Source organism: Astyanax mexicanus, chromosome 21 (genome assembly GCF_023375975.1).
Source record: "Astyanax mexicanus isolate ESR-SI-001 chromosome 21, AstMex3_surface, whole genome shotgun sequence".
Lineage (NCBI taxonomy): Eukaryota > Metazoa > Chordata > Actinopteri > Characiformes > Acestrorhamphidae > Astyanax > Astyanax mexicanus.
The window spans coordinates 40775506-40794492 of record NC_064428.1 but is presented as its reverse complement, the minus strand read 5'-3'; the positions used below and the strand labels follow the sequence as shown (position 1 = coordinate 40794492).

General features: G+C 38.5%; 1 protein-coding gene across 2 annotated transcripts in view; it reads right to left on the bottom strand.

Moving 5' to 3' along the window:
- Positions 1 to 1839: 1839 nt before the first annotated feature.
- Positions 1840 to 18987, bottom strand: part of LOC103031661 (adhesion G protein-coupled receptor L1) — a 67710-nt gene continuing 50562 nt past the window's right edge. The window contains exons 14-26 of one of the 2 annotated variants that reach the window (XM_049469633.1): positions 17929 to 18134; positions 16628 to 16801; positions 15072 to 15281; positions 14758 to 14981; positions 13334 to 13400; positions 12894 to 12985; positions 11972 to 12140; positions 11703 to 11858; positions 11468 to 11561; positions 9710 to 9832; positions 9509 to 9526; positions 7018 to 7372; positions 1840 to 5991 (exon numbers count right to left, since the gene is read on the bottom strand). In XM_049469633.1, the coding sequence (XP_049325590.1) occupies positions 5517 to 5991; positions 7018 to 7372; positions 9509 to 9526; positions 9710 to 9832; positions 11468 to 11561; positions 11703 to 11858; positions 11972 to 12140; positions 12894 to 12985; positions 13334 to 13400; positions 14758 to 14981; positions 15072 to 15281; positions 16628 to 16801; positions 17929 to 18134 (2363 nt within the window). In that variant the 3' untranslated portion in view covers positions 1840 to 5516. The remainder of the gene's footprint in view (positions 5992 to 7017; positions 7373 to 9508; positions 9527 to 9709; positions 9833 to 11467; positions 11562 to 11702; positions 11859 to 11971; positions 12141 to 12893; positions 12986 to 13333; positions 13401 to 14757; positions 14982 to 15071; positions 15282 to 16627; positions 16802 to 17928; positions 18135 to 18987) is intronic. The other variant, XM_049469634.1, reaches the window with a different exon arrangement.

Here is an 18987-nt window from a genome sequence, read left to right as displayed (position 1 = left end):
GAGAAAAACAAATACATGATCGTTCTGGACGGGAATAAAATCACAGAGGATAAAAACCCCATAAAAGAGAGAATTACCCCAGAACCCCCTGAGAAACTAATCCTGTCTAGATAGGGTTTAGTAAATATAACAGTATTAACTCATACGTCTCTTAATGTGTTTAATTTATTATGAGATCAGATCTTTGGTTCTCCTCACAGTGATTCTTTCAATTGCTTCTTCTCCTCAGCTTTTGGTTGATTGTACATTCTCTCTCTTTTTGTCCCACTTGTTGGTGTCCATGCTGTCCAGATCTTGGCCGAGTTTGTCCAGAACTCATCCCTCGGCAAACCAACGGTCAAGCCCACTCACAGTCTGTTACCCAGACAAAGATCAGACTAACTCAACTTCTCAGAGATGAACATGAAGAACCCAGCATCTGCTGACTTTCAGAACTTATTCTCTAGTTTCAGAAACCAAACAGCATTCTGAACCAAACTACAGCCCTCTGAAATCTCTCACAGCCTTTTCCAGCCAATTACAGACAAGCTGTTGAATTTCCTAGCCAATCACAGCCTGTTGGTATATTCAAATTAACCATGGCCTGGCTGTTGTGTCTTTTAAGACTTTCAAACCCTGCGTCCATTACAGTGAACATCATGTATTTTCAAACCAATCATTGATCATTTCTGTTTTTGACACCTTTTATGAAGCCATACAATGATTTAGACATTCTAAAACATCTATATGTGTTCTTCTTACCCACAAATCTTTTTTAGTTAAGGTTCTTTACTGGACCAGAAATGGTATAAATAACTCAAATAACTCTTTGTGGCACTAGATAAACCCTCTGAAAGTTCTCCAAACAAACATTCACACTGACAAATCTCTTCAAAAGTAACCAGATTAAGAAAAAGGGAACCAGTTTTGGTAACTAACTAAATAAAATTAAAGTGACTAAAACATCTTTAAAATGATCTTCATGCTCATAAACCTATCGAAACTATAATCCTTAAGTATTTGGTTTCACTAAAAGAATTTAGATGTTTTTTTAACAACTGAAAAGTTGTTTATACTTGTTGCCACCAGCTTATTAATAAAATAGATTAAAGTTCATAAAAAATCTATAAAGTTCCTAATACTCACAAGTCTCTTTGTTAATAATTGTTCTTAATGGAAGCAGCAGAGTTTTTTAGGGTGCCACTTCACTTTTGGCATCAAGAAAATAATGGTAATGGAAAGTATATTTTATATTATTTATTTTATTTATGTATTTGCTGACATATTTTGTTGTAGATAGGATTAAAGTGATTGTGAACTTTGGGTGCTGCCCAAGGTGGGATTGAAACTCCTGTAGGCCACCATGCTACCACTACACCACTGGGACTGTGTGCAATAGTTGAAATAAGGCCTAAAAAAGACAAAGTACACTTGGGAAGACTTGCCTTAAGCAGTCAACTTTCTTTAAAAAAAGAAAAAGAATGCTTTCTTTTAAGGTTTCTTTGCCTTTGTTTAATATCTTTTCTCTTTATTTTCTTGTTACCCACTCTTACAGTTCACCCCTCTACAAAGGTGCAACAGAGAACTGAGGTTTGACTGGGGTTTTTATGCTGTTTCTTACAGCTGAACCTGGTCTGCACTGATTACCGCTGAGGATTCTGGGACTTGGAGTTTTTTTTTTTTATCCCAGATCCACCAGCTCTTCTACTGCAGTGCCCAGGCCCTCTGCTGGTGGTGGTTGGCGGTACATGTCGCTTTCTTACAGGTAATTCTCAGAAATGAAAATCTCTTTTCAAAGTGTTTTTTTTCTGAGACATCGCTAAAAGAACTGTGCGAAATACGTAAAAAACACCGTCAGTCTCACATTTGTTTGGTTTTATTTTTTTTTATACAAAACATTTCTCGTCTTTCTCTTTAACAAAACCCTGTCCGTCTGTCACCCGCTCGGAGAGGAAGATCAGAAAACAAAGAGAGAAAGAGGAGAGAAAGACAGGAAGAGAGGGAGAAAGAGGGTAGAGAGTGACAGAGGGAGAGAGGGAAAGAGAGAGAGTGAGAGAGGAAGAGAAGAGACAGTATCATCCAAGGTCTTCTACATATCCTTTAACTTTTTTTTATGATTTCATGGTTTTCGTCGAGATACAAGAAGCACATCCTCAAACGTTTGTTCTCTGACTTTTTTTTACTATTTACAGGAGATACAGGATGAACGGCCTCCTTGTGGCCGGCACAGGGTCCAAAAAAGGAGGCGGGGCCTCAGAATCGAGCTTGGTTGATTGGTTGAGGCCGGTGGGTACGAGGCAATGCACAGGGGTCCAAGCACTGGAGGTCCGAGCACAGATAGTTCCTGTGTTGTTTTTGTTGGTTTAGATTGACCAAAATGCAGAACGCTCACAGAAAGTCTGGTTCTAATTGGTCATTCTCTTCAAGCCCCGCCCACTGGTGAAGATTTCAGTTTCAGTGAGCGGACACTGAAAGCAAAACGAAGAAAAGAAGTGTGTGTGTGTGTATATATGTGTGCATGTGTGTACGAGTGTTTTGTGTGTTTTTCCCTTTCAAAGGAAGGATTTTTGGCAATGTTAAAAGTCTTCTTCTTTTTGTTTTTTGAACTGGTGTCTCTGGTAAAGGTGTATCACATTCTTCTGAAAGGGGCTTCAGGACGGGAAACGAATAATCGGACGAACAAAAGGATTCGGACGCTAATCCACCACTCCACCCCGAGAAAGAAAAACAAAAAAAAGAAAGAGAGAGATAAGAATGGGTGGATAAAAAAGAAAGATAAACACTGAGGGAACAGAGAGAAAAAGAGATAGAATATAGAGAGAGGTAATGGAAGAGCGAAGCCTCATCCAGATAAATCCAGATATTTTTGGGAATAATTTCTTTAAATATTTCTTGTCCACATGAACGATAGTTCTGATTACTTCTTAAAATGGTCAAAAATAAAGGATGATACGCCATAAAATGATTGGTTGTGTAGGAACAGGTATTGGGCAGATATTGGTGGGTATACAGTACCGTCAAATACAGTGAATTTTTTATTGTTATATATTTTTCCTACATAGTAAATTAATAGAGAAGTGATCCAGACTATGAAGGAACACATAAGAAATCATGTATCAACTTAAAAGTTACTCTGGGTAACTCTGATAAACTTATCCTTTACAACAAAGAAATTTCTATCTCTTCAATCCTTTCCTGGGCCCACCTGATAAGTGCCAGTTCCATCATTATAACGTTTTTGATTGTCCTAGCAGTGTCTGCACTTGAGGATACTTTCAATGTTCTTAAAATTCTTCTTTTTTTGGATTGATTGACCTTTATTTTTTCTTAAAGTCATTTTATGGTAGCACTTAACAATGAGGGTACATTAATTAACAGTATGTGCAACAGTAATAAACATTGGTATATGGTTATGTAATCCCTCAACTAATTATATTATTACACTGACACATTATGACACTTTTTAAGACATTATTAAACATTATTTAAATTAAAATCTGTCGTAAATACTGTTAATTATTGTACCCTTATTGTAAAGTGTTACCAATTTTATTTTTACTTGGTTGAGTAGTTCTTACTTCTCATAATCTGGATTCGAACATTACTCAAATATTCACTATTCACTGTATACCTGTAACTCTACCTCTTCACTACTTTACTTTAACTGATGCTCTCAAACTTTACATTAAGAGACAAGAAATTCAAGTAATTAACTCTTGATGAGTTCAGCACAGCTGTTAACTGAAAGCCTCAATTCCAAGAAGAGCTACTTTAAAGAATGTAAAATATAAAATATATTATGGTTTGTTTAACACTTTTTTTGTTTACTACATAATTCCATATGTTTTTCTTCATAGTTTGAATGAGTTTAGTATTAATCTACTGTGCAGAACATTGTAAAATGATAAAAAAAAACACTATATTTAGGGTGTGCCCAAACATTTGACTGAGTATGGGTGAGTTTACACAGGTAAAAATAAGTAAAGAAGGGGATTGGTGGATATGCATGCAGTGAAGGTGGATAGGAATTGAAGATGGCGGCAGAAATACAAAAAAAATTGATTTTGGTTAAAAACAGCTAATTTTAAACAGGAAAAACAGGGATTGTGCTATTACACTGCTTTCCTGATATAACTGATATACTACAGTCAGTAGATATTTAATAAAACACTGCCCTCTTGTGGATGGGAGAGAAAAGTATTTCAAATAGCTCCAAAAAAAATATCTGTACTCATCTAGACTAAGAGAGATGTAGAATATATAGAGAATACAGGCAGTCAGAACAATATACAGTATAGAGAGAGAGAGAGAGAGAGAGAGAGAGAGAGAGAGAGAGAGAGGTTGAGTATGAATGGCAGTGAGATGGGCAGGGTGGGTGTTGGGGGTGACCAAGAGACAGAGACACGGAGGAGGAAGCTATCGTTATCATCTTCTTATTATTCGGACTCATCATCATCATCATCATCATCATCATCATTAAGTTCTTGGTTGATGTGCTTTTTTCAAATATGTGATTATCATAATTTTTCTAGTGAATAAGCGGCAATACTGCAAAACAAAAGGTGTTTTGCCAATAAAGAATACGCATAATTTTACAAATCTAGACCTAAATCTTGGTTCCTGTCCTGTATTTTGTTCTGGCTGAAAGTTAAGGGTAATCAAGTGTCTCACTAGCTTAGTTTAATGCTAATTAAAATGGAAATTACTATTAAATTCCTATTGGGTGTCTCTCAGAAATTGGGTGTCTAGCAATAATTGTATTAGCAGAATTTATACCAAGTTTTGACGTTGAAGACCTAAGAAATAGTGATAAAATGATATCCTAAATAACCTTCTAAAGAATCTCTCCAAGGATCTTTAAAGAATCTTCTAAATGGTCTTCTGGAGATTTCCCTTAAACTGATCCCTTTAAAGACCTTCTAAAAGGCTTCCTAAATAATCTTTTAAAAGATCCCTTAAAAATATCTCCTAAAGGATCCTTTTAAATAATCTCCTAAACAGAAATCTAAATTATACCCTAAATGATCTTCTAAAGAATCTCTCCAAGGATATTCTAAAGTATCTTCAAGGATTTTCTAAATAATCTCCCAAAAGTATCTTCTATAGAATATCCTAAATGATCTTAGAAATGAATCATCTAAAAGATATAAAGAATCTCTCAGAGGAGCACCTAAATAATCTATAAAGCAATATTTAAAAGGATCTCCTAAAATAATCTTTTAAAGGATCTTCTAAAAGGTCTTCTACGGGATCTTATAAAAAGATATTCTAAAGGATCTTCTAAATGACCCTACAAAAGGATCTTATAAAAGGTTTTTGTAAAGGGCAATTTAAAGGTCCTTCTCAAGAATCTCCAAAACATCTTCTAATTGATCTTCTAAGGGATTTTATATAAAGATCTCCTGATGGATTTTATAAACTTCAGGATCTGTACTCCTGTAGAGTACATGAAGACGATGTTGATGATGATGATGGTGGTATAATTACACCAGCTCTTCCTCCCCCAGATCTCCATGTCCTGGTCACCAGCGCCCTAGTCACAGACTCGTCACCAGTTGCATCTGTCCGTCTCCTTCGCCGTGGGCCTGCTCCAGCCCCAGCCGAGCCTCCTCATTGGTCCGTCGTGGCGGGGGCTGGTAAAAGGCGGAGACGTGGGCGTGGCGTCCCGTGCTAAAGTACAGCTCGTCCGGGGGCAGGGCCGAGCGAGGTTCCGCCCCTAAACCCTCGGGGCTGCTGTCGGGATAGGACGAGTCCCTGTCCCTTGCGTACAGGGAGGAGGAGTCAGGTCCGGCTCCGCCCACACTGTCCGTGATTTCTGCAGAGAAGCTTTCGGAGTCCTCCTCACTCTGGTAGAACACGGACTGAGCATGCTCCAGGAGGCGGGGTTTCTCTGGGAGACGGGGCTTCTCCGGTAGGCGTGGCTTCTCCAGAGCCTTGTATAGCGGTTCGTCCTCGTCCTGCGGAGGCGGCGGTGGTGGGCGGGGCAGAGGACGCTGTGGCGGCTCCCTGTGACTGAATGTTAAACATAATCGTTAAAATGATAATAAGTCTCAATAGTAATTAATTAGTTAATATTAACAATTAATATTTAATATGTAGGTATTCCTATTGAGACTGTGACTTACTTTACATTAATTAATTACTAATAATATGTAATGTTAATGATAAGTAAAGCTAAAACACGTAGTTAATGATCTACAATAACAACATAAAATTGCACAAATAAAATGCTTACTTAATATACTTATTTGTAACAATATTATCATCGCTGAAGTTCACATAAATGTATACAAACCAGCTGTTCTTAGCTGTTTGAGCTTATTAGAAGGAAATAAAAATATTCAAAATGTATATATATTAATTATTCACACATTGTTATTTGTCAGGTGCAAATGAAACGATATTAATGTTTTCAATGCATTTTATATAAATTACCTGTTAATCTTGTTATTATAATATGTACAATATTGTATAAGTTCTCTTTTTTATTGTAATTTATTGTATCAATTTTATTTATATAAAAAAACATTTATATTAATTTTATAGAATTTTATAAGAAAGATAATTATTATTATTTGACAAAAACTATAAACAGCATACATTAGAATTAGCCCCTTAAATTCAATTTCACCCACAGTGCTGTTCATATATCACTCCCGATTATATCAATCATTAGTTTTTCTTAATAAAATAAACAACATACTTAATTAAATTAATTAAACTAATTATTAACTAGTGGTACTTTTCCTTTTCTGGGGTGGTCCTGATAAGTGCCAGTTTCATTATTATAATGTTTAAATGTTTAAAGGTCTTTGCAGCGACTGCACTTGAGGATACTTTCAAAGTTCTTAAAATTCTTCCTTTTAGATGAACTGACCTTGAATTTTTCTTTACTTTTTCTTTTATATAGTTGAGTATACATTAAGAGACAAGACATTTAAGTAATTAACTCTTAATGAGTTCAGCACAGCTGTTAACTGAAAGCCTGAATTCCAGGTGACTCTACATAAGGGTTAAATCTGTAGATGATGATCTTACCTGTGTCCGATAGTTGAGGACAGGAAGTCCTGGCGTTCCGCCGGCGGTTCCGGTGCCGTGGTTCCGTATCGGTCGGTAGCCGGGCGGAGGTTACTCTGGACCAGCTCTGAGATGATCATCTTCTCCAGAGCCGCAGCGTCCGAAAGGTTTCGCCTCAATCCAGTTCCTGGAGGCTCTGCCCCTCTGGGGGTCAGGAGGGCAGGGCTAGCATCTCCGGACACGCCCCCTGCCCCCACAGGCACGCCCCCCAGCAGGTCGGAGCTGCCGCCGTGTACCGAGTAGCTGTTGTTGTAGTTTCCGTTCAGACGAACTCCCTCCAACCCACAGGACTCGCGGCTGCGGGACAGAGTGCCCTCTACAGGACGGAGAGAGAAGTGCAGTGGACCGTTAAAGACATTCAACATGCTAACACCTCACCACTCGAGACAGACTAAAAGTTCGAAACAGCAAACTGATAAAAACTGTATCATAATTTGGAACAATCTGAAAATGTGTTGAATTATCAATAATATTAAACTATATTAGGGTTGACTAAATTATAGTCCTCAAACAATATAAGAAATACTAGAAATGATGTTAAAATGAGTTTAAAATGTAACAAATGACTCATTTTATATAAAAAAATACTAATAATACAAAAGTACTATAAAAGTACTATAAATGACAATTTTGAAAGTGCAATAAATTACTAATAAGTTACAGTTATTAAATAGTAAAAAGATAATCAAATCCCAGTACAGATCACTAAACTAAAATATAATAAATGACTAATTATGCAAATTATGAAAATGTCCGTCAAAAAATCTATTTTACAAGTGCAACAAACTACTAATAAATTACAAAAAAAAAACAAAAAAACCCACTAAAGGTCACTAAACTGAAAATATAATGCATTACAATTTATGTAAAAAATAATAATAATGCAGAAGTACTACAAATGGCGATTCTAAATGTGCAATAAAATACTATTATTATGTTAAGAATTACTAAAAATGCAACAAAAAACAACTACAGATCACTAACCTTAAATGTAATAAATTACTAATTATGTAAATTATGAGAAAGTACTACAGTTCTTATCAAGTTACAAAAAAATAAAAAACAACCCACTTGAGATCACTAAGCTAAAAATATTGCTAATTATGTAAAAAAAATACTAATAATGCAAAAGTACTGTAAATTATCATCGCAGAGGTGCAAAAAAAAACTAATATTACACAAAGAATTACTAAAATGCATTACAATTTGTGTAAAAAAACTAAATTGTTTAGTAATATTACACAAAGAATTATTAAAAATTTAACAAAAACCAATTACAATACCTTGGTTATTGCGCATGTAAACATTGCAATGAATGCTGAACCAATATATTGTGCAGGCCTATGCTGAATCCAATCAAATCCTTACAGCAATGCTATTAAATTACTTCCCTCAACAGTAAATAATAATAAAATTGAACAAATAAAAACAAACACTAACAATTATATTATTAAATATAATATAATTAAATTTGTAATACATTTATACATTTATATTATAAGTATTTAGGTTATTGAGTTTGTAGGTTTTATTAAAGGTTATTTATATCAGTTTAAACTGCTAAATTAAATTTTATTTATTTTCTACGGTATTGGAAAGTTCTACAGTGCTTGTTCCATACTTTTGGCCTAAATCCCAACAGGTATCACAAAAGCATTACATCAATACAGCAAATATGATTTAAGTATATTTCACAAAACACAGTAATATAATGTCAGCAGCCTCTGGATCTGATGGAGATGTTAGATTATGTAGATTATGGGGATGAGTTAAATACGACTGAGACGGAGCGCAGATCCACCAACAGCCAATCAGACTGCTGCATGCACATTTCACAAAAACACACACAAGAGGAGCAGGATGAGTGTGTATGTGTGTGTGCATGTATGTGTTTACTTGCTTAGATTAAAACTGGGGACACATTTCAGAGTGCACACCAGTAAATTGGGGACACAATTTGGTCCCCATTTTTTTAAAAACTATATTAGGATACAGTACCAGTCAAAACTGTTAATACATTATTACTTAAGTAATCCAGACTATAAAGGAACCAATAAAGGAATCATGTAGTAAACTTGGGTTAGACAAACTAAAATACACTGTGCAACAGAGGTAACTTGTGCTCCTCCTTTCCTGGGGTGATCCTGAAGATGATCTTTGCAACTGCACTTGAGGATATTTTCCAAGTAATTAACTCTTGATGAGTTAAGCACAGCTGTTAACTGAAAGCCTGAATTCCAGGTGACTCTACCTCATAAAACTGACTGAGAAAATCCAGCAGAGATGTGCAGAACTGAAAAATGTGTAGAACAAAGTGGCCCTGCAGGGTCACAACTTTTTAATCCAAGCAATTGCAGTTGCGTGTGAGAGTGAAATTCTGTTAATAATGTTCGATAACACAGTCAAAATACATAAATATAACAACAGAAAAACCATAACAGATGATCCGTACTTGAGTTTCTGAAGGTTCCTGTAAATAAAAGATAGAGAGAGAGCGAGAGGCATACATACAGACAGAAAGAGAGAGAGAAAAGTAGCAGAGAGACATAGACAAACAGATAAAATGTGAAAAAGAGGACAAATTGAGAACAGATATAGTAAATACATTTAGCCACGCACTACAGTACATTAACACACACACACACAAACTGACCAGTGGAGTTGAAGACTGCTGGTGAAGACGGGTTGAAGGTTTCAGCCAAAAGTGTGTTATAAGGGGAGGAGCCAGAGCGAGTCTGCAGCACGGGATTGGCCAGCAGATGATTACCCATAGTTCCTGAGATTTAAATACAGTTAAAATCCAATGTCAGCCAATCTTTTAAAGTGTTGTAACAGGTCAATCATGGGGAATTGTCACCATCTGAATCTTCTCATGTATCCAAGGTAGATGCTCATTTTAATTGTAGAATTTTCCCCCAATAAACCTTTTTTCAACGAGTGTAAATAACAATTTGCATCAACACTTTCTTCCATATAGTGCGTATGTAGAGTTAAAAGTCTCACGGGACCAAATGGAGAGACAGTTATAATCTAGAAGAGTGGCAGATACAGGTTGCAAGGCTGGAGAGCAGACAGAACAGACAGATGGACACTGACATGTACGACATTTGGACAGACGGACAGATGGGCAGGCAGGCATACAAACAGTTGGCTGGATGGATAGAGGATTGGACAGATAGACCGAGAGATGTCACTGTGGAACTTGTCTCTAAGAAAATATCCAATGACAGCTACCAAAACAATACATATAAATTCTGTTTCATGTCTACAGTCTAAGCAAACATCCACAAAAGTCCCAAAGAGCACAGGGACAATAAAAAGACAACCAATATATAAAAGGAGACACTTTACAAGGGCATCGTGTTGAACCTAAAGAAGAAGCTTTCTAGTGACTTAGAGACTTAAAAGATGATCCTACTTAACAGCTTGACTCTGTACTACTGTTGGGAACCAAGTTCTTTAAAAGAAGAACTTCCCTTGAAGTGTACGTAGGAACCAGCAAGGTTTGGGAAAGAATCTAACCCAACCAAGATTCAAAGGGAGAACCTATGTAAATGTGTGAGAAAGAACCATCAAAAGAAACTTAAATGCTAAAGAAGAACCTCCTTGAAAATATGAGAGACAACCACTGAGAAGAACTTAGCCCCCAAAAGGACAGCTTCCATAAAAGTGTATTATGAACCAATCAGACAACTAAGCATTAAAAAAGAGACTTTTTAAAAACCTGACAAATGCAAGGAAGAAATCCTACCGAAGACCATAAGGAAGAGCCAAAGATAAGATTTCAGACTTAAATGAAGGAAAATATTAAAGAACCACTAAAACAGACTTAAAAGGAAAATGGATCATAGAGTTTGCGTTATGACATCCTTGCTGGTGACCAAGACTCAAAAAGAAAACCTTCATAGAAGCCTGATGAACAAAAGTAGTTCCTCCCCAAGAACATTTGAATAAAACACTGACAAGAAGCAATGCTAAAACAGAGAACCTTCTAAGAGTGTGTACAAGAACCACTGAAAGGATTGATTCTTAAAGGGTGAACTTTCTAAGAGCATGATAAAAAATCTCTGAAAAAGATTTGAGATTTCTTAAGAAGAACCATTAAAAATCACAAGGTGAAATAGAAATATAAGCAAACAAAAGCTGGAAAGCTTATGGTGGAAAACTCCATGGAGCATAGTGGTCAGATACCCTGCCACAGACTGAAGAGCATAAAGAAAAACAATCAATAGAAATTACAGATAAGGTTAAGTGAGCCTTGATTACACAAAAATGTGTTCTGAATGTCAGTTTTAATGAATTTTGATAAATCGTTCCAGCCCTAACTCTATATAGGCAGAAAGACAGACAGGTAGACAGACAGATAGACAAACAGACAGATATATAAATCTATGTATAGATGAGATGTTACCTCTATTGATGGTTGGCGTGTTATTGAGGTCAGCCATGAAGGAAGACTCTGTTTGCCTGCGAACCGTATCATTCCACATCCTCCTGATACGACTCTACAAACACAAACAAATGATACATCAATAATTTTAAGAAAATTTGTTATTTTTTAAAGTTTTAAGTTATTTATTAGTATTCTTAAAGGGGGCATGTTTGATGTGTTTGTGTACACGTTGTATATTGTGTATGTGTGTTACCTGTCTGTGTGCGGGGGCATGTCTGGATTGGCTGCCACTGTAGTAGCGATTGTTGCCCCGGTGGGCGGAGCTCTTGAGGGAACCATGAGATCCAGTGGAGGAGGCGTGGCCACAGCAAGACGATTGACGGAAGCATTTACCGTACTCCTTCTGAACCTGAGCAATCATCAAAAATCAATAACTAATAATCTATAAGGAGAATTTGATCTTCCCAGGATGCTGTAAACCTGGTGTATGCTGGAGGGAGGAGCCAAATGGACTAGACCCACCTTCTTCTGCAGGGCGCAGTGGAAGATGAAGATGAAAAGGCCGTGCAGGGCGTTGAAGGAGGTGAAGAGGTACGCCATCACCACACTGTTCTCATTAATGAACAGCAGCCCGAAGATCCACGTCAGGGTCACCAACAGCAGCAGAGTGACCGAACTGACAGTCCAACACCTACAGAGAGCCAGAGAGATACACCTGAATGTTTCAAATACTGAACAGAAAATGAAAAAGAGGAAAAACCTAAAAATGCAACGAATGGAAACAATACATGTAAAGAAAAAGGTAATAGTAGAAAAAACAAAACAGAAACTCAATCAATAAACGTTTATTTTTCTCTGTAATACATTGAGGGCAGCCCTAATTTTCAGTTCAACCAAGCATTAAAATTAAAATCAAGCATCTTAATTTTAAGGGTAAGATATAATAAGAAACTTTATAAATAATACAATAAAAATTAAATGGCTAAAGCCTAAAGAAAAAAAATAATTCAGAATAAAAGGATAAATGGTCAGGCTAAAATTTAAGGAAGAGATAAATAATTAGAATTAAAAAATAAACAAAAAAATAGTTTAAGAATAGAAAAATAATAAAAATAACACAAAATAGAAGGGGAAGATAAAGGAAGAAAATGAAATGAATAAAAAGGATTCAAGTAAAATCAAAAATGTATAGAAGGGATAGAATAACTAATACATAAAATAACAATAGAACAATTAAATAAACAACGAAGACAAAGAGAACAATGCAAAGAAGAAGATGAAAGAATTGAAGGAGAAAGAAAGAAAATAAAATTGTAATGAAATAAAAGGAATGACTAAAAAAGGAAAAGGAAAAAGGAAAAAAGACAGTGATTCTATCTTTATTCCCTCTCCATCCCTCCATCCCATCCCCCTGCTGACCGCCTGGTGACCCCGGTGTACGTACTTGATGTTGTCGAATCGGCTGGAGTCGGGTTTGAGGACGGTGGAGTGGCGGATCATCCGGTGCACAGTGATGACCAGGACTGCGAGGTTCAGCTACGGGTCAAACCCAGAGATCACACACAAGATCACACACTTCCAAACAAATCTTCACACATAGGCATCTAATTCCCTCTGAAAAACACTCTGTCTAAAACTCTAAGTACAAAAGTATTTGGACACCTACTCATTCATTGTTTCTCTCAAATTAAGGATATAAAAAATTCTGCTTTTGTTGGAGTAACTGCCTCTCTACTGTACAGAGACGACCTTCTACTAGAGTTGGGTTTGAGGGGAAGTGCTAAGTGTCTAACATTCTGACCTCAAAAATGCACTTTTGACTGAACACAATCAAATCTATTCATACAATCAATCTTATTTTATGCCAATCAGCTAATTTCTTACCAAGATAACCAGGGAGACTGGCCCAATAAACATCCAGACAAAGTAGTTATCCACACGGAGCCAGCACCTTTACAACACAAAACACAGGTAAACACATTAATACACAAATGCACTCATACACCAGGGGTAGCCATGGCCTAAAGATTAAGGAAGTAGGGTTTGGACCAGAAGATTGCAGTGTGATCCCAAGAATAAGCAGGCATTGGGGGCAAGGGGAGTGAAGGAACAGTCACATTTGGCCTAAAGATTGAAGAAGTGGGCTTGGGACCAAAAGGTCTCTGGGTTGAATAAATGGACATTTAGGAATAAGAGTAAGGGGAGTGAAGGAACAGTCAAATTTGACAAACCAGAGGCAACCATGGCCACAAAAAATAAAGAACTAGGCTTTGGACAAGAAGATTGCTGGTGTGATCCCAAGAATAGACAGAATTTGGGGACAAGGGGAGTAAAGGAACAGTCACATTTGCCCTAACGATTATAGAAGTGGACTTTGAACCAAATGTTTTCTGGGTTGAATACATTTAGGAATTAGAGTGAGGGGAGTGAAGGAACAGTTAAATTTGGCACACCAGAGGTATCCATGGCTCTATGATGACAGAAGTAGGCTTGGGACCAGAATATTGCTGGTTTGGTCCTGAGAATAGACATCAATTGAGGAGGAGGGGAGTGAAGCAACACTTGTCACATTTGGCCTAAAGATTAGATAGTTATGGACTAAAGATTAAAAATTGGGCTTGGGATCAGAAGGTCACTGGTTTGATCCCATTACAGACATGTGTTAGGGGTGATATGTGGACCAATGGGTTGCTGGTTTGATTAACTAGATTGCCAGGAATTGAGGCAAGGGGTGAAGGAGAAGCCAAGGCTTAAAGATTGGGTTTAAGCAGGCTTGAAACCAAAAGATTCCCGATTGTTCTCCTGTATAAGCAGGAATTTGAGACAATCCATGAATCTAATATTAAAAAGAGGGCTTAAGACCAGACAATTGCTGGTTTGATCCTCGAGGAAAGGAAAGAATTGTGGGCAAAGGGGGTCAAGACAATCAGATTGGGCACTTTGGGGATAGCCATGGACTAAAGACTAAAGAAGTGGGCTTGGGATCAGAAGGTCACAGGTTTGAGCCCCTTTACAAGACCGTGTAGGGGCAAAGTGTGAAGGAACAGTCACATTGGCACATTGGAGGAAGCCATTGCTTAAAGACTAAAGAAGTGGGCTTTTAAAGTAGTAGGTCACTGGTATAATCCCATGTAAATTTTGGGCAGCCATGACCTAAAGATTATAGAAGGAGGTTTGGGACCAATAGGTTGCTGGTTTGATTCTCTGGATTGTCAGGAATTGGGGCAACTAGGGGTAACTGAGGCCTAAATATTAAGAAAACATGTTTGGATTACTACGATCATCACATCATAAACAAGTGGACTCACGCTCTAGGACTGCCACCGTAGCTCCTGTAGTCGATGGCGACCGAGATGGCCACCACCAGCAGAGGGAAGCCATAAGCAGAGAGGTAATAATACTTCCTGCGAGACGTCTCGCTCTCAAACACCTCCACCAGAAGAACGTAGAGCTGCACGGCCTCAACACAAAGCCAGCAGAACACTGACAACAGGAAGAAATGGAGGAACCCGGCAAGAACCGGACAAACCACCTACAAACACACACATAAGAACAAATAATCAAAACAGCAGATTAACCAGCCCAACCTAAATATGATGTGATAATGTGCCCGTGTACTTACAGTGTAGTGTTTGTTCTCCATGCAAATGAGGAAGAGGAGCTGGGAGATGAAGAGTGTGAGGCACAGGTTCTTGTGGATGGTGGTTCGGTCGCTCTGGAGACCCCTCAAACAGCAGAAGGTAGAAATACACAACGCCAAACACACCAGAGAAATGACCATCCCGACCCAGGTGATCACAAAGAGGATGAGACCCTGGACTCCACCGGGATACTGAGCAAGAAAAAAGAAAGTCAGAGAAAGATATTTATCTGTACAATGGTATGTAACAAGGCACTAATGAGACAAAACATTATGACACCCTACACTGATTAGTGGCACTGGCAGTTATTGTTGTTGGTCAAAGGGTTACATGTTAAAGTCTCAGACCTTTTAGATTGAGATCTGAGACTCTTTAAGCTTCAGGTTGTGTTCTACAGAGTCAGAGCATCTCCAAAACAACTCCAAGGCTTGGGAGGGGGGGGGGTAATCACAGTCAGCAGTACCTAACGACAGTGGTCCTAAAAAGGTTAAAACACCAAACGGTGACAATGTCAGTTATGTCCAGATGATTAGGTTAAAGCAGTTCTTACTGACTCCAAGGATTTAAGGGGGATCCTGGTCAGCAGTACCTACTGAAGGTAATCTGAGCAAGGAAAGAACTTTAACTGGTGACTAAGTATACCTTGTTGGACCATTGTTGGTTATGTCCATATGACTAGGTAGGAGCATCTTCCCAACAGCTTGTGGGGGGCTGCCAGATAACATTACAAAACGATAGTGGTGTAAGGAGAGACAGAAACCCCAACTGGTGGTTGGTTTACCACTGCACACCAGGACCCAGACCTTCACAAGCAGAACTGTTACCACATCTAGTTTTCTGGACATAACAATCTAAACCTCACGTAAGAGGCTTAGGCCTTATTGTGAAGCATATTGATGTGCAAGTGCTATAAAAGCTTTTTCACCCAGGTTAAACCTGAATTGTTTAATAATAGTTACTGGAAAAATGTATAAAAACACACTGCAGTGCCCCCTGTTGTGCATTAAGCTGCATATCTACAGAAACAGGACAAGACACAGTAGGTCTGGTCCAAATAGACAGGCATGTTTCCCTGTCCACCTGGAAGAGAAAAGTTAGATTGCTAGCTACTGAGATTAACTACTTACTATTTTTTATGCTTGGCATGGAAACAATGGCCATACAACTACAAATTAAACAATGGTAATATAGTGGTTATTGTACATTTTAACAAGGAAAGCACTCAAACACAGTGATTGCCAGTGATTTTCATATTCCTGTGTTTAAAGGACCATGTAGCCCCAACACTTTCCCTAACCTAACCCTCCAGCCTAACGAGAATCAGGGCACCCTACCCCTAGGGATGCAGGGCTAAGTGAGGAACTGGGATTGGGCCTTGGTCCCAGGTCCCACAGAAACCACCTTAAAAGGACAAGATATTTAGAGGAAGCAGTAGTCTTATTTTTTCAGCCCATCAGTGTACACATGTATACTCTAATGAGACAACAAGACGATAAAACTATAAGACTACCTACAGTATATTTACATAAAGACTTACAGCAGGTTGCTGGTGGTTCATCAGCAGGGCGAAGTTGGTGAGGTGTGAGCAGGAGCAGGTGGTGTGGGTATTGTTGGTGTGCACCAGCTTGCAGCCCTGAGATGACCATTGTCCGGTCATTGAACGCTCTGAATAGTTCCAGAACGAACAGTTCGGGCTGAAGTGGTTCTCCAACTGAAAAACATGAACATTAAGTCAAGAGTCAAAAGCCTTTTACAGTCATTACATCTGGGTACAGGTACACAGTGTAACAAAATTACATGAAACAACAAAACAATAGACAAAACAAAGTGCAAAAGTTTAACGGTTGTGCAACATTAAACTATAAAAAGTTACTATACCATACTTTAACATAGAAGAAAAAAACTTACAAACCTGTACAAAAATATTGGGACACTTTCTCATGTACTTTTCTTTCTAAAATCAAGGCTATTTTAAAAGAGATTACCCTGCTTTTGTTGGAATAACTGCTACTACTGTCCAGGCAAGACTTTCTATTAGACTTTGATTGAATAGTCACCAACTCCCCAACTCATCCCTACCTCATTCCAAATTCCTCACCACACCACCAACTCCTCAACTCACCCCCAACTCCTTAACTCATCCCTAATTCCCTAACTCATCCCCAACTGCCAAACTCATCCCCACTTTATCTCCAACTCACTCCCAACTCCTCAATTCATCCCCAACTCATCCCCATCTCCCCACCTAATCCCCAACTCCCCCTCACCTCCCCAACTCATCCTCAAATTCCCCAACTCATCCCCACCTCATCCCTAACTGCCCAACTTATTCCTAACTCACCACCTGATCCCTGATTCCCCAACACATCCCCAACTCATCCCCACCTACCTAACTCACCCCAAACTCCACATCTGATCCCCAACCCATCTCTAACTCATCCACACCTCATCCCCAACTAATTCCCAACTCCTTAACGTATCCTCAAAGTCCAACCTCATCCTCAACTCCCCAACCCATCCCCAAACCCTCAACTCATCCCTAACTCCTCAACTCATCCCCAAATCCTCAACTCATCCCATCCAAAACAAATATTATATCGTATGGAGCTTCATCATTCCGGAGAACACAGTTCCACTGCTCCACAACTCGCTTTATACCCCTCAGTATCCCAAAACTGACATTAGGTATGGCGTCAAAAGGATCTTTTAAATTTTTTAAAGCTCTATATTTTTCTCTACAGGGACTAGACAAGTTGTGGAAATGTGTTGAAATTTGCACATTGGTGTCAGCAATGGCTGCAACTTAAAGTAGATTAATGCAGAATTCGTAAAAAATACCTGTAGGTGTCGGAGCGTGAAGGTGACCGGTTCGGTCAGGAACACACGACTGGATTCTTTATTCATGGAGGCGGAGATTACGTGTGAATTGACTGCCAGTTTACGGCCCCCTGGCTTTACCTCCGCCTCCATCTTCACTGTGGCATTTTGTGTGGACAGGAAAGAGCCTAGATTCTTATAGAGAGCGAAGACGACCTTCACCTGACCTGTAGAAGCAAAGCACATCTAATTTGCATTATGTTTAATAAGCAAAAACAATAAAAGTAGATTCAGATTAGAGAAACAGACATCCAGACCCTAAATCAGAAAACGTTGGGACAAGAAAATGGGCCAGCAACAAAGAAAGATGGAAAGGGGTAAAAACCAAGCTCCGCCCACTTCTCTACTACAATACAGAGTTACTATATTCACTAATACCACTCACAACTTTACTGTATATACAACACAAGCCTTATGACCAGAAGAAGCTCCGCCTACTTTTCTACTACAATACAGAGTTACTATATTCACTAATACCACTTTACTACAACTTTACTACTGTACACAACACGAGCCTTATGTTCACCATGACCAGAAGAAGCTCCGCCTACTTTTCTACTACAATACAGAGTTACTATATTCACTAATACCACTTTACTACAACTTTACTACTGTACACAACACGAGCCTTATGTTCACCATGACCAGAAGAAGCTCCGCCCACTTCTTTACTGGACTCTGAGGAATCTGGGATAATGGATAGACCATTACATAAGTGTATTGTGCTCAGACTGATCAGAATTCCAGGTATTTTTTGAAGAACCAGCGCTAATTACACTGTATGCTAATGAAGCTATTCAAATCTAGCATGACTAGCTTTAGCATCATCGCTAACGTTCCCTCTGATACTTCAAGCATGGTTCTCAAGCATCGACACCAGTGCCGAGACACAAAGGCACGTATGGAAGCTACCGGGTGCCCCCGTGCTGTTACCAAGGCAACCACCAGGACAGTGACCATGGCGAGCGTAACCGTGGTGACGGTTACCATGACAACTGAAACCTTCCGTTCCACTTACCT